General features: G+C 37.6%; 1 protein-coding gene across 5 annotated transcripts in view; it reads left to right on the top strand.

The window, feature by feature from the left end:
• Nucleotides 1–15394, top strand: part of LOC132312977 (protein SHOOT GRAVITROPISM 6) — a 73632-nt gene that overhangs the window by 26089 nt on the left and 32149 nt on the right. For all 5 annotated transcript variants that reach the window (XM_059811561.1, XM_059811560.1, XM_059811563.1 and 2 more), the window contains 14 exons: nucleotides 157–286; nucleotides 365–444; nucleotides 1148–1280; nucleotides 1952–2033; nucleotides 2831–2976; nucleotides 3078–3158; nucleotides 3255–3355; nucleotides 5922–6160; nucleotides 6239–6348; nucleotides 6747–6875; nucleotides 6996–7070; nucleotides 7359–7492; nucleotides 7646–7718; nucleotides 9006–9137. In XM_059811561.1, the coding sequence (XP_059667544.1) occupies nucleotides 157–286; nucleotides 365–444; nucleotides 1148–1280; nucleotides 1952–2033; nucleotides 2831–2976; nucleotides 3078–3158; nucleotides 3255–3355; nucleotides 5922–6160; nucleotides 6239–6348; nucleotides 6747–6875; nucleotides 6996–7070; nucleotides 7359–7492; nucleotides 7646–7718; nucleotides 9006–9137 (1645 nt within the window). The remainder of the gene's footprint in view (nucleotides 1–156; nucleotides 287–364; nucleotides 445–1147; nucleotides 1281–1951; nucleotides 2034–2830; nucleotides 2977–3077; nucleotides 3159–3254; nucleotides 3356–5921; nucleotides 6161–6238; nucleotides 6349–6746; nucleotides 6876–6995; nucleotides 7071–7358; nucleotides 7493–7645; nucleotides 7719–9005; nucleotides 9138–15394) is intronic.

The following is a 15394-nucleotide window of genomic DNA, read 5'->3' as shown; positions in this document are numbered from 1 at the left end:
TTCAAGCTTTAGTAGTTTGATTTTATGCTTATATGCGCTTTGCTGAACTTTCAAAAACTTGTGCCCTTTTAACACCCACTGTAAACCCAGAACAATGTTCAATCCCTTGGAAGGTTGGAGGATTGATTATGTTTAAAGTTTATCTTTCTATCGCAGATGTCTTGGCATGCTTCTTCAGAAAGTTGATGACAGAACTTATGTTCGTGATAAGATTGATTGGATGTATAAACAAGCTAATATTGCATTCCCAACAAATAGGATTGGTTTGGCAAAAGCCATGGGATTGGTATTTACGAATCAAGACTTTGTTGTCTTTCTTCAATTATTGCCTCAATTATATTGAACTATTAGTAATTTCTTCCAGGTTGCTGCATCCCACTTGGATACTGTTTTGGAAAAATTGAAGAACATTCTTGATAATGTTGGGCAAAGTATATTTCTAAGGTGAATGGCAGACCCATTTGATAAATCTAAACTCTCTCTCTTCTCCTTCCCCTCCCCTTCCCTCCCCTCTCTCTGCTAAAAGATTCTGGATACTGTTGGAATTTTCTACGCAGAGCTCATGCTATTCTGTGTACTCCATGTTGTTCAAACACTGTCCAAAGTTTTATTTTAGATGTTTAGAGTTTTAAATATCCATCAATATCCTAATGTAAGATTTAACATGGTAGTTCATATAAGAAACAAAAAAAATCTTCGAACATCTTAAACAATAATTTCAGATAGATGCTTAGCATTCATATCAAAAGCTAAAGGAAAGAAATGCATTGACATATTTTTAATCTTTAAGCAGCAAATCACTTCCCATTTAAACACATAATAACTTTTATACTGTTTGGGGAAGTGGCTATTTTGTTTTACTACTTTCATTATTTAGTCTATCCACTATCTATTTATTTTTTAATAATTTGTTCTTGCATATTTTACTACTGCTCGGTGCAATGTTAAACGCTTGAATTGACAAGCTCGAGGATATAGGTTCAAGTTTCAGAAAAAACTACTTTGTGTAATAATAATGCCAAAAGTTAGGTCTATATGCTGTCTTCCCATACCACCACTCCGCATAGATGGGATTAGCACTAGGCAATAGCCTTTTCAATATTTTGTGTGATTTTTCCTGAACAGTATGGAGCTCCTCCTGTTGCAGATTTCTATCCATTTTCTCTGATCGAACTATGGATGATTCTGATGATATACATGCTGCTTTGGCTCTAATGTACGGATATGCAGCAAGATATGCTCCATCGACAGTTATTGAAGCCAGAATAGATGCGCTTGTGGTATGAGCTCATGTCGTTTGGATCCTTTCTGAAACTGCCTGGGCATATTGCTCTATTTATATATATATTTTACTTGCTTCTTTAGTCACAATTACCATTAATGGGCATAATTTTTTATTTTTTTTAAATTTTATTTTATTTTTAGCTGTACTTGAAAGAACAACTTATCTAATATGAGCTGACAATAGTGTATCAATAAGGAAAAAATAGCTTAAAAGACGACGTAGTACTTATTGTTTTAGTTAATTGGTACTCACACACCCATACCTCCATGGAGACTTGAATCCCTGACCTCCCTTTGAGAAGTTGGGCCTTGGTACCGCTGGGCCACTAGCCCGTTGGTACGGCGTAGTACATCACATGTGTGTTACTGTGTTTGCTTGCTAAAACCGTTATATGTAATGCTGATTTCATAAAGAAAGAAGTGATCTTATTGTAAAAGATCTACATATATACTACAAATGAAGATGTGAATACACACATCATTGCAATTCCGGAAAGAAAAAGTACATTTAATGCCTGTATGTAGTCAAGGAAGAAAAATACATGTTTATATGTTCATCATGTTTGATGAATTAAATGTCGATTTTTATTTTAATCAATTAATCAAAAAATATATATTTTTTCTTTCTGGATTGGGTTAGTTACTTGTTGTACTTGCTTGCTTACAGGGAACTAATATGCTTTCACGACTTCTTCATGTACGCCATCCCACTGCCAAGCAGGCTGTTATCACTGCTATTGATTTGCTAGGTCTGTAAAGTCTCTTGAGAAATGATGCTGATTTCATCTTCTATGCTGCTTTACTTTCACTTCTATTTATATCATGATGATCCTTCTTGATGATGGATATGAGACTAATTTCCAGTTCTTGGGCTCCTTAAGTTTGCATTTATGTGTCTCGTTTTATAGTCCTTAATATGATGTGATATTGAGGAAAATTTGAAACTTGTAAGATTTTCCTGAATCTTTACTTGGGAGGATTTTGAAATTGATGTCAATTTTTCTCTTCACTACATGGAAACACGTGGGCTTTCTATTTTAAGGAAACTATTTTTTAGTAGTCATTTATGTGTATTCTGTAGAAGAATTTTTAGTCCCTTTCCTTTGTCCTTTTTTTTTTTTTTTTTTTTTGAAGTATTTCTTCAAGGTTTTTGGATTAATTAATGGGTCTTTGTCCTCTTCCACCAAAAATTAACCCTCTTTCAGGTGCTAAGGTTTGATTACCATTAATTTCTAAATTTTTCTACTGCAATAGAACAGCAATAATATTTTTTCAGAAGAAAACAAATATTTCAAGCTCAGATTTTTTTCTGTATCATGAATGAAGTTCCTTTCTCTGTTAGAAGCTTCAAACAGTATCGTATTAGTTTTTTAATGGATTTGTCTTACATTTTGTATATCATACAATCTGATTTAGTTTTGATTATCATGGTAGCATGTATCAACTTTACAATTGTGCTGACCGATATTCTACTAAATCGGTGACTATGGATATTTTATTTATACTAGTAGTGAATCAGAGCAATAGTGCATTGTCTTTGATGCAGGTCGTGCTGTCATTAATGCTGCAGAAAGTGGTATATCATTCCCATTGAAAAGAAGAGACCAGCTGCTCGATTATATATTAACTTTGATGGGTCGAGACGATGAAAGCAGCTTTGGTGATTCTAGTCTTGAACTTCTGCAGACTCAGGTTTTGATATTGCAATTCACAATGTTTGCTTCTTGTTGCATCAATTTTTGGTGAAATTGTTTTGACCTTTTTTCCTTCTCTGGATATGGATGTTTTTATAGGCCCTTGCATTAAATGCCTGCACTACTTTGGTATCTGTGGAGCCAAAGTTGACATCCGAGACAAGAAACCTTGTTATGAAGGTGTAGATTGAAGTTATCATTGTGATTATCCATCCCTTCTCGTTTCATTGTTATTAATATATTGGACTTCTGAATATTTTTCTTCAAAATCGGCAGGCCACCTTGGGGTTTTTCACTTTACCAAATAATCCTGCAGATGTTGTCAATCCCCTTATAGACAACCTTATCACTCTCTTATGTGCAATTCTTCCAAAAAGGTATTCTTTGTTATTCTAAATTCATTTGTTGTAAACTGTTATGAATTAATTACACTCTTGAAATATCAACATGTCTATACAGGAGCATTTTGTTAAAAGAAAAAGGAAATGTGAAAATTCGAAAAATGATTAAATAGCGTCTTTTTCTCGTTTTCATCTATTGTCAATTGATCCCTTGGCCATCTTGTGGTAGTTCACGAGTGTTGGAGTTGGGTAAATCATATAGGAGTGTGTTGGGATATAGCTTTCTCTAATGGAAGTATTATATCCTCTCATACATCTAGTGACTCTTGAACCGCAAAGTCTATCTTCATTGCCCCATACCAGAAAGGAGAACAAAGACCACATACATCAAAATGTCTTTCCAAAAAATAGATTTAGCTATTGGGTTTCTGGGTCGAAGTGCAGCTACTGAGAACCAGAAACACCTATCCTAAGCCAATATACTAAAATGCAGCTCGCTAAAGTCTCTTGGTAATTAAGCACTTCAGAGTCCCAAATAATTGCAACATGCAACTGACACCCAATTCTTCTATTATCCTGCCATATACACTTAACAAGATATCTGTTAACTTGACAAAATATCTGTTAAAGGTACCAACTATACTTTTGTGCAATAGCAAAATGTATGGATTGACTCTCATGATACACTCTGTTGTCTGTACCGACCTTACTACCGTCCACTCTAGCTGAATTTGCAAATAATAATTGCTTATAACTATTTATTTTTACTGATGGCGTGGTGATTCTACACAGATATCTTTGATCCCTAATTTTACTGTTCAAGTTTAAGAAGTGGGTGTGTGTGATATGTGATACAAAATAGACAAAGTACTGACACCGTGTCACGGGAAAATGACTTAACTGTTATGTTTCAGATTAGTTTCTTGTTGCTGCACTGTTGTGCTGATGGCGTGGTGATTCTACACAGATATCTTTGTCTAATAGGAGAAGACTTACATTTACAAAACATTCCATCTTCAGACTCCCACGAATTTTGTCCACCTTTACTATTCCAGCCTCAATAGCAAAATGCTAGAATACCTTTCTTTCCGCATTTTAGGTTTTTTTTTTTCTTTGATCAAGTTTAAGAAGTGGGTGTATTTTACGTGATACAAAGTAGACAAAGTAGTAACAGTGCATTACGGAAACATGACTTAACGGCTATGTTGTTGCTGCACTGTCTAATAGGGGAAGACTTACTTTTACAAAAAGTGCTCTCTTCAGACTCTCACGTGACTCCCACGTATTTGTCCATATTTACTATTCCAGCCTCAATAACAAACTGCTAGAATACCTTTTCTTTTTTTGCATTTTTTTTTTTTTTTTTTCTCTCTTTCCCTTTAACCTTTTCAAGGTACTGGGATCGTGCATAAGGAAATCTGGGTTGTTAGATAAGCTTTGGGAAAGTTCTTGTGGAGGTTTGCTGGGGATCCAGATAGCTATGGAGACGGTTGTTGAAGGATAATAAGGTCGTGTACAAATGCTGTGGGAGGTTGGACCTCGTCAGGGATGGGGGATCTCATTGGATGGGTATTTGGAAAATACAGAAGGAAATGGTGGGAAGGATTTTCCATGAATACCAGTTTTTTAGTAGGGGATGGGCAGAAGGTGAACTTCCGGTATGACATGCATTAGAGAGGATGCCATAAAGATGGTGTTTCCTGATATCTTTAGGATTGCCATAAATAATGAGAGTCGATTATGCTAAATTTTCTGATAGGAGCTCTTTTTTGGGATTTTCAGTTCACTATGGTGTGCAGGATTTTAACTTGGAGGTTGTGCATACATTTTTGGGCAGTTTTATGGTACTTCTATCAGCGAGGATGCAAAGAATATTTAAGGTGGAGGACTCAAAATATCGCTTTCAAGTGAGTTCATTGGACAATGGGCTGAACGGAGAGGTAGGCATTCAATTCACTTGATAGAGAGAGCTTTGACAAGCAAAAGTTCGCACCAAGGTGGCCTTTTTTGCAGGTGTGTTGGCAAGCAACACAATCAATCAGACTCTAGTAAGTTGTTTAATGTTTAGATAGCTTGGTCCTGCTTGCTGTCCCTAGATGGGGTTCATGTGGAGATCTCTGGTTGCCGAGCTTGGTAATTGGCAAGGGGAGGGTGTAAAAGGAGAGCCAGATGGGTTGGGAGAGGTGGAGACCTTGTGCACTCTTTGAAGCTTATAGAAGAAGAGGAAGTTAAGCATTTCTTTGTTGGACTGAAGTTGCCAAATACATCTATTAAAGCATCTATTGCTTAGCTCTATGTGGTGCTTCCCACCTCTTTTCCCCTTTTTCATGGTTGTTGGAAAGGACCTCCCTTTCTATTGATACAGTTATAGGATTCTTTGGTGTCTCGAGCTTTTGTGGTTCTTTTGGCTCATGTATGCCCCACATGTACTTTTGTTTACCCCTTGGCACTCTTTATTGAGTTTTACTTGAAAAAAAGTCTCCAGCGGACATAGATTTCCCTGATCACTAAAAGTCTATTAATGTATTTATTTATGCATGATACACAAATATATCATTTTTTTTGGATTCTTGTGCAACTCATCTAACTAGTTTTTCATCAGTGGAGAGGATGGAAGAAGCCGAGCAGAGCAGCTTTTGCATATCCTGAGACAGATTGATCAATATGTTTCCTCATCTGTGGAGTACCAGAGAAAAAGAGGTTGTCTTGCAGTTCTTGAGATGCTTTTAAAGTTTCGGACACTTTGTGTCAGTGGATATTGTGCATTTGGCTGCCATGGAAGTTGCACGCACAGCAAGCAAATTGATCGTACTCTGCATCGGAATTTTTCCAACTTACCATGTAATTTTGTTTCACATTAGCTTTTATAATTTTTTGTGTTACTGTTTACTGAATTTATACTTTTCCTTCTATTGCCAGCTGCATATGTATTACCAAGTCGTGATGCCTTGTGTTTGGGGGATAGGGTCATAGTGTATCTTCCACGTTGTGCAGATACAGATTCTGAAGTCAGAAAAGTTTCTGCTCAGGTCAGCAAGTGAAATGATTGATGCTAGATGGTGTGGTGATTCTACACTAGATATCTTTGTCTAATATGAGAAGACTAATATTTTGAAGTTGCTTGTTTCGTCCTTCTTGAAATTTTTTCTTCTGTCTCTCCCTTTCCCCATTCTCTTTTGTTTCTTACTTCTGAAAGCCCTAAAACAGTTTACATCAGTAATTCGCGGGCTACTATTAGTGGTTTGAGTAAAAACATGCCCTCCAATGAAATTCTTATCATAATTTAGTGCCCTCTAATAAAATTGTGTCCTTAATTTTATGAATGAAGTGCAAGGTATAAAAATTGGAAATTTTCCTTTTTTGATTTTCTTTTTCAAGTATGGATTAAACATCCATCTCATCTTTTTGATGTTTTCTCTTCTTCCAGATTCTTGATCTATTCTTCAGCATATCTCTTTCACTACCAAGGCCTGAAGGTTACAATTCTGGAGTTGATATAGAATTGTCCTATGGTGCTTTGTCTTCCCTTGGGGATGTTATTGCTATCCTGAGAAGTGTAAGTGCATTTGCAACTTCTCTGTTTGATTACCTCGTGTCTTCATTGTTCTTTCTGAAGTGGTGGAATAGAATGAGGACGGGTTGCTCTTCTCTTCAACGTATCTATTTGTGTCTACAGGATGCTTCTATTGATCCATCAGAAATCTTTAACAGGATAGTTTCATCTGTATGTATTTTGTTGACGAAGAATGAGGTAAGAATTTCTGTTCTTAAAACGCACACACACATGTATATATATTTATATAAGGTTGACACAAGTGAGGACATGAATTTGTGTCTGAGAGCAGCCACTCTGCAAAATAATGGCAAAAGTTAGTTGTCTCCCTTCTTCCCTTCAAAGCACCCCGCACAGGTGGGACTGGCATTAGGTAGTAGCCTTATATATATATGTAACTTCTATGTTACCTTAATTGGAAAGGCTGAAAGTTTGAAACTTTCATACCACAGTACCCTCATGTTACTTTCAGTTCGTTTCTTACAGCTTGTAGCCGCTTTGCATGGTTGCTCAGCAGCAGTATGTGATAGGATCAAGCAGTCAGCAGAAGGTGCAGTCCAAGCAGTCACCGAGTTTGTTATGAAGAGGGGGAATGAGCTGAACGAAATTGATATATCAAGGTTCTATTTTCATTTTCTTTCCCCCTTTTCATTTGTTTTTTATTAAATTGTGAGTTAGTTGTACATTCAAGTGTTTCTTTGATGTGTTTTATGTCTTCTGATAAGTAAATAGATACATTTCCTTTATTAATTGACAAGTGTATACTGATGCAGGACAACCCAATCTTTGCTCACTGCTACAGTTCATGTAACTGAGAAATATTTACGTCAGGAAACTCTTGGTGCTGTATCTTTTATCATTTAAATTCTGTCCGCCTTTGAGTTTCAAACATAGTTTGGCAAACCTTCCTGTTTGTAACGGGAAATGGCTCTCCTGTTACTGGCGGTGAGTCCTCTGTTGTGACCATCCACCTTGCTGTTTCTTTCTAAATTTGGCAAAAGCAAGATTGGAACCTGGGCCTTTACAAAGGAAGCTAAGACTTTTGTCACTCAACCCAGCTACTACTCCTGTTATTATTAGTGCTACTATTTTATTTAATTGCATTTTTTTAATCTAAAAAAAACAGAAAAATGGTAAAAGGAATTGAGAATCAAACCTGACCTAGGTAGGAAAGCGAATACTGTTATCACTCAACCAAACTTCATCTTCTGCCATTATGGGTGCTAATTTTTATTTAATCAGTTAGTTTGCCACTAAGCAAATTCTTTTTAACATGATATAACTTGATAATTGATTTAAAATGATAGAACTTGATAATCGAACCTAGGAACCTTGGTAGGGAAGCTAGAACTACTGGTCTACCTTTGTCCTAATGGCTTTGGTTCTTAACTCCCAAGCTTGAGGTCAATGTTTCGAGACTGGTAGAGTGAAAAGAAAGAAGGCAAAAAAAAAAAAACGGAGCTAGAACTGCTATTATTAGTGCTAGTTTTTTATTTAATCAACACAAACCCCTTCAGTTAGTCATTATTGCAGACTTCAAGAATAAAACAAATTGATCATATAATCATATATTGATAGGTTTATTTTATATGTCTCAGCTATTTTATATGTTGATAAAACCATCTTTTTTTTTGAAATTTTTATATATTTTTGTTTTTATTTTCTCTTTTTCTCATGTAATTATGGTATTTTCATTTATCTTATAATTAAGTTTATTTTTAATCATTAATTTTGTAAAAAGTATAATCACTAAGCCTTTTTAATAACCACGACGACTTAGAATTCATGAATAGTTCATTACTTGTGTTAGATAATCTTAAAAAATTCACTAAAATCCATTTTTTTTTGAATGATATTGTAGAAAGTTGCGTATCAGTGCATTTCAGACTTTTCGTGCAAGGTCAAAAAAGATTCATGATTACGATAACCAATTCTGTTATGTTACACCGATATGGGCCTCATTCCATTATACTGTGTCCACGTCCGCGTTGGCCACCGTGATTGCCACTGTGAACCATGGATTCAAATGCCCAACTTCTGTTTGCTTGTTATTTAATTCCTTAATGCTGATATGAAATAATGCTATACTTTGCCTGTTCTATTTCTGTTAGTATTATCTTTAACTATCAGAAGATTTCTTCTCTGGCCGAGAGCACCAGTGCAAGAATTGTCTTCAATGAAGTATTGGCTGCTGCAGGCAGGGATTTAGTTTCAAAGGATATATCCAGACTACCTGGTGGCTGGCCAATGCAGGATGCCTTCTATGTGAGTCTCAGTTAATATTAGTCATTATGGATCATTGTTCTATATGCTTTAAAGTTGTATCTATTTGTTTTCCGGAATGTTTTCGGTCCACATTAACAATAATTAATTTTTTTTATGATATTTCATTATTGTCGACCTCATATATTTTACCTTTTTTTCTTTTTGTAATTGAGGTTCATGATTATTCTTAAATGATAGTTGGATTTCCCATAACCTATGTTACATGAACTTTTCAAAAGTAGTGAAGTACCCATGTCGGACATCTATTGCTCGGACATGGGTATGGGATATTTGTCCGCTACTTTTGGTTGGACATGTACTTAAAAAGCATATTCAATCATTCAATTATATTATATTATTGCTTTAAAATGAGTTAAATGCCCATATAGAACATTTTATTACAAAAAACATTACTTTACTCTAGAAAATAAAATAAAATAATTAATAAATTGAATATTTAGCGTCCGTGTGTCCTTCTGTTTGGAGATTTGACATGTCCGACACATGGATACATACCCGTGTCCGACACATGTACCCGAGTCCATGTAACATAGCCCATAACTTTTGCCCCGAATCTCCTGATGGTTTTCTGATGCGAATTTATGTAAAATATGTATAGTATGTGTAGTGTTTGGGGTGATTTTCAACAAATAATGTAGTCTAGGGGTACTTTAGTAATTTCAGATTTTGGATGTTTTAGTTTGGGTTAATTTCAGCTGTCTTGGGATATTTGGGGTGATTTTATAATAGAAGTTAAGTGGATGGAGTATTAGAAAAGTTCCTTTTATTTTTGGGGTTTATGTACAAAACCCTAAAGTAGCTTCTTTAGGATAGTATAAAAAGAAAGAGAGAGGCTGCCTTCGGGGAGGATGATTTTTGAAGACATATTTTGGAGCCAGAATTGATGCTCTCACCCCAACTAGGGTTTCAAGCATTGGAGGCTAGGGTTTGAGGAGTCGACCCTGCGACGCTGTCCAATCCCTCTACCGCTGCACTTCGCACGAGAGGCCAGCGATCTGCCGCTGTTTTCTCTGTTGTTCCAGATCTGATTTTCCAGATTCAGAACTTTATTATCTTCTTTTGTTACAAGTAAGAACCTAGTTCCCTCTCCTCAGATTGGTGTTGCCTTTATATCTCAAATCAGTGCTTCTGCTGCATCTGTTTACATCAGATTGGTATCAGAGCAGTTCTTTCTTGGTGGCTGCTAGTGTCCTTATCTCTTGGTTGTTACACGTTTGTGCTATATTATGGCTGCAAAAGGTGGAAGAGGTAACCGTGGTTGTAGAGCAAGGAATAATGATACTGTTGATATGCTAGAGGAGTTGAGGCGAGAGATGAGAGAACAACTACAACACCTCACACAACTGGTTATTCAAAGAAACAATCGTAGGAATGGAAGAGAACATGGGTCAGACCGTGTTGTAGAGTCTGAAAATGAAGACAACCAGATATCGGAGGGAGGAAGTGGCAACTCTAGTGATGAAGGAGGTTCAGATGGTGAAAGAGTTGCTCAGCGTAATGGAAGGCCATAACGGTGGGAAGATCGCATAGTTAGTGCGCTACAAAATGCCCAAGAGTATGGTGTACGAGTGCATCTCCCAGAATTCAATGGAGAAATGGAATCGGATGAATTTCTTGATTGGTTGACAGCATCGACAGTTATTTTGAATTGAAAGATGTTCCTGAAGAGAGGAAAGTGAAAATTGTTGGAGCGAAGTTAAGAGGTCCAGCCTCTACCTGGTGGAAGCACTACCAGAATGATAGAGAAAGACAATGAAAGAGCAAGGTTAGGAGGTGGGACAAGATGAAAGAGAAGCTGAGAGCTCAATTCTTGCCTCGGGATTAGGTACAAACATTGTATCAAGGGTTCAAAACCTGTGGCAGCGAGACAAGAGTGTAAAAGAATATACTCAAGGGTTCAACTGGCTATCATTGAGGAGTAATCTTGCTGAAACTGAAGCCCAAAGGGTTAGTAGATATGTTAATGGTCTCCGATTAACCATACAAGACCAAGTAAGCTTGCAATGCCCTTATAAGGTCAAAGATGCTCATCAGCTTGCACTAAAAGTTGAAGCACAACTCACTCGCAATTCTTCCAAAAGGCTTGAAAATAGTTGCAGCAGTGGGGCATCAACTACTAGAGCAAATAATGCCATTCGTGGTGGGTGGACAGCAGCTCCCACTCGTTCTAACAGCCAAGCAAATGTTACTAGTGGCAAGGCTGTTCAAAACAAGAATACCACGCAAGAGCAGGGGGCAATCAAGTGTTATAGATGTTCAGAACTTGGTCATTGATCTAATGAATGTCCAAAGCGAAGAACAGATGCTAATGTTAATTTTGCTGATGATCAAGAGGGTGGATTTGAGGAGAACTTTGTTAGTTTTGAAAATCCAGACCAGTTGGAAGGAGAACAATATGATGATGGTGTTGACGACGAAGGAGTTGAAGCTGAAGTGCTGAGCGAAATACTTGCTATCAGGTGGTCTATACTTGCACCTCCAGTTAACAACAAAGATGATTGGCTACACAAAAACATCTTTAGAACACGTTGTATTTCAGGAGGAAAGCTTTGCAATTTGATCATTGACAGTGAGATTAGTGAAAATATGGTGTCCCAAGAAATGGTGGACAAATTGAAGCTGAAGACCGAGAAGCACCTACAACCATATCGTATCCTTTGGTTCAACAAAGGGAACGAGGTAATTGCATCTTCTCGATGTCTTGTGAAATTTTCTATTGGGAAATATTACAAAGAGTCCGTATGCTTGCCACATTCTACTTGGCCGTCCTTGGCAATATGATCGGGGAATAATACATGATGGCAGCAAAAACACGTATTCATTCTATGTCAAAGATGGTGATAAGAAGAAGAAACTAGTCTTGAAACCCTTGAAAGATGAGGAGGTAGCAAAGAAGGGAAAAGGAAGCTCATATTCACTTCTAAATATGCATGACTTTATAGAAGAAAGTAAGGAAAGTGGAGTTGCTTATGTGCTTATCGCAAAGAAGCAAGTAAAACCACAAACAATGCTTAAAGGTGTGCAGCAAATTCTGGAAGAATTCAAGGATGTTATGCCCGAAGATCTACCCGATGTGTTACCTCCAATGAGGGAGATACAACACCACATAGACTTAGTGCCAGGAGCTACCCTCCGAAACTTGCCACATTACCGGATGAGTCCAAATGAAGAGCTTCAATGGCAGGTTTTGGATCTTCTCAAGAAAGGCTTTATCAAAGAGAGTCTAAGTCCTTGTGCTGTGCCCGCTTTGCTTACGCTGAAGAAGGATGGATCTTGGAGGATGTGTGTGGACAGCAGAGCTATAAATAAGATTACAATAAAATACAGATTTCCAATACTAAGATTGCTGGATATGCTATCAGGTTCCAAAGTCTTCTCGAAGATTGATTTGAAGAGTGGGTATCATCAAATAAGAATCCGAGAAGGGGTGAGTGGAAAACAGCATTTAAGACCAAGGAGGGACTTTATGAATGGCTAGTTTTGCCATTTGGCCTATCAAATGCTCCTAGTACTTTCATGAGATTCATGAATCAGGTGTTGAAACCTTACATTGGGAAGTTCGTGGTGGGCTACTTCGATGATATTTTGATTTACAGCAAGGATGGAGGAACTCACGCTGAAAATTTGAAGGCTGTTCTACAACTTTTGAGAAAAAACCAGCTTTATGCAAACTTGAAAAAGTGCAGATTTATGGTGAACAGATTGGAGTTCTTGGGATTTGTTGTCTCAGCCAAAGGCTTTGAAGTTGATCCAATCAAGGTTCAAGCTATTACGAGCTGGCCTACACCAAACTTTAACAGAGATCAGAAGCTTCCATGGTGTAGCTACTTTTTACCAGAGATTTATTAAGAATTTCAGTGCCATAGTAGCTTCAATTACGGAATGTCTCAAGGTGGGAAGGTTCAATTGGGGTCGAGAAGCTGAGGAAAGCTTTCAAAGGATCAAGCAGATGATGGCACAAGCTCCAATACTTGCACTACCAGACTATAACAAAATTTTTGAGGTGGACTGTGATTCTTCAAAGATTGGAATTTGAGGTGTCTTAAGCCAAGAGGGGCATCCGGTTGCTTACTATAGTGAGAAACTCAACGGAGCTCGACAAAATTATTCCACTTATGATATTGAGTTTTATGCTATTGTTTAAGCGTTGAAGTTTTGGCGTCATTACTTGATTCAACGGGAGTTTATCTTGCATTCAGACCATGAAGCCTTGCGGTTCCTCAATTCCCAAAGGAAATTAAATCGAAGGCATGCTAAGTGGGTGTCGTTCCTACAAGAGTACACTTTTTCTCTTAAACACAAGGCTGGTTTGCAGAATAAGGTGGCTAGTGCTTTGAGTAGAAGAGCTTACTTGTTGAAAACAATGTCTACAAATGTTATGGGACTGGAGGTGATCCTACATGGAGCTTGACAAGCATGCAACTAGAGACAACAAAGTATGTGCTGAATTTGTATCAATGATGGTTACTTGTTTAAAGGAGTAAAATTGTGCATACCTGATGGTTCTCTAAGGGAGTTATTGATTGCCGCCTTGGAGGTCATTTTGGAAGGGACAAAACACTACATTTAGTAACCGAACGATACTTTTGGCGAACAATGCGGCGAGATGTATATAGGCATGTAGATAGGTGTCGCACATGCCAAGTTTCTAAAGGGCAGCAGCAAAACACAGGCTTGTACACTCTTTTACCGATTCTCGCAGCTCCATGGGTTTGATGTAAGCATGGATTTTGTGTTGGGGTTGCCACGGACAACAAGGGGTGTTGATTCTATATTTTTTGTTGTTGATTGATTTTCTAAAATGGCACATTTCATCGCATGTAGAAAGGCGTTAGATGCAACTCACATGGCAAATTTGTTCTTTCGGGAAGTTGTCAGACTACATCGCTTGCCAAAGTCTATCACATCCGATTGGGACACAAAATTTCTTAGCCAATTTTGGAAGACTTTGTTGAAGTTGCTGACAGCTAAATTGCAATACAGCAGTGCATATCACCCCCAAATGGATGGCCAAACAGAGGTAGTATACCGTAGCTTAGGCAATTTATTGCGGTGCCTTGCTAAGGACAACATTCGAAAATGGGATTTGACCTTACCACAAGCTGAATTTGCTTATAACAGTACCATTAATAGATCAATTGGGAAGAGTCCGTTCCAAGTGGTGTATGGAAGGAATCCAAATCAGGTTGTCGATCTTGTGGATGTATCAAATCAGACACAAGTTAGTGATGATGCTATTGCTTATGCTGAAAATCTAAAGGAGGTACACGAAGAGGTCCGGCAGAAGTTGATAGAAATGAATCAACATTATAAAGAGGTTGCTGATCATCATCGAAGGTTCAAAGAGTTCCAAGTCGGAGATTGGGTTATGGTTTTTCTTCGAAAAGAAAGGTTTCCTGTTGGCACTTATCATAAACTGAAGAGCAAAAAGATTGGCCAGTGCAAAATTTTACGTAAGTTTGGTGAAAATGCCTAATAGTGAGCCATCAAGTCCTCCTATTGGAAGTAAAGATAAGGTTAAAAGAGTAATCCAAGTGCGTTAAATGAAGACAAGAGCTGGTACTTACTTCCGATTCCTTGTCAAGTGGGTAGGGAAACCTGAATATGAGAACTTGTGGATAAATGAGGAGGAATTTATGAAGCTTAATGACGAAATGTGCAAGGCTGCAAAAGTGGCAACTCGCACGGAGGCGAGTTCTTCCTAACGGGGGGAAGAATGATGCGAATTTATGTAAAATATGTATAGTATGTGTAGTGTTTGGGGTGATTTTCAACAAATAATGTAGTCTAGGGGTACTTTAGTAATTTCAGATTTTGGATGTTTTAGTTTGGGTTAATTTCAGCTGTCTTGGGATATTTGGGATGATTTTATAATAGAAGTTAAGTTGATGGAGTATTAGAAAAGTTTCTTTTATTTTTGGGGTTTATGTGCAAAACCCTAAAGTAGCTTCTTTAGGATAGTATAAAAAGAAAGAGGGGGCTGCCTTCGGGGAGGATGATTTTTGAAGACATATTCTGGAGCCAGAATTGATGCTCTCACCCTAGCTAGGGTTTCAAGCATTGGAGGCTAGGGTTTGAGGAGTCGATCCAGTGGCGCCGTCCAATCCCTCTACCGTTGCACTTCGCGTGAGAGGCCAGCGATCTGCTGCTGTTTTCTCTATTGTTCCAGATCTGATTTTCCAGATTCAGAACTTTATTATCTTCTTTTGTTACAAGTAACAACCTGGTTCCCTCTC

Source organism: Cornus florida, unplaced genomic scaffold, assembly GCF_030987335.1.
Source record: "Cornus florida cultivar Cherokee Brave unplaced genomic scaffold, ASM3098733v1 CherokeeBrave_3.0.0_Hap2_Chr06, whole genome shotgun sequence".
Lineage (NCBI taxonomy): Eukaryota > Viridiplantae > Streptophyta > Magnoliopsida > Cornales > Cornaceae > Cornus > Cornus florida.
Note: the sequence above shows the minus strand (reverse complement) of the source record. Positions and strands in the feature narration are given on the sequence as shown.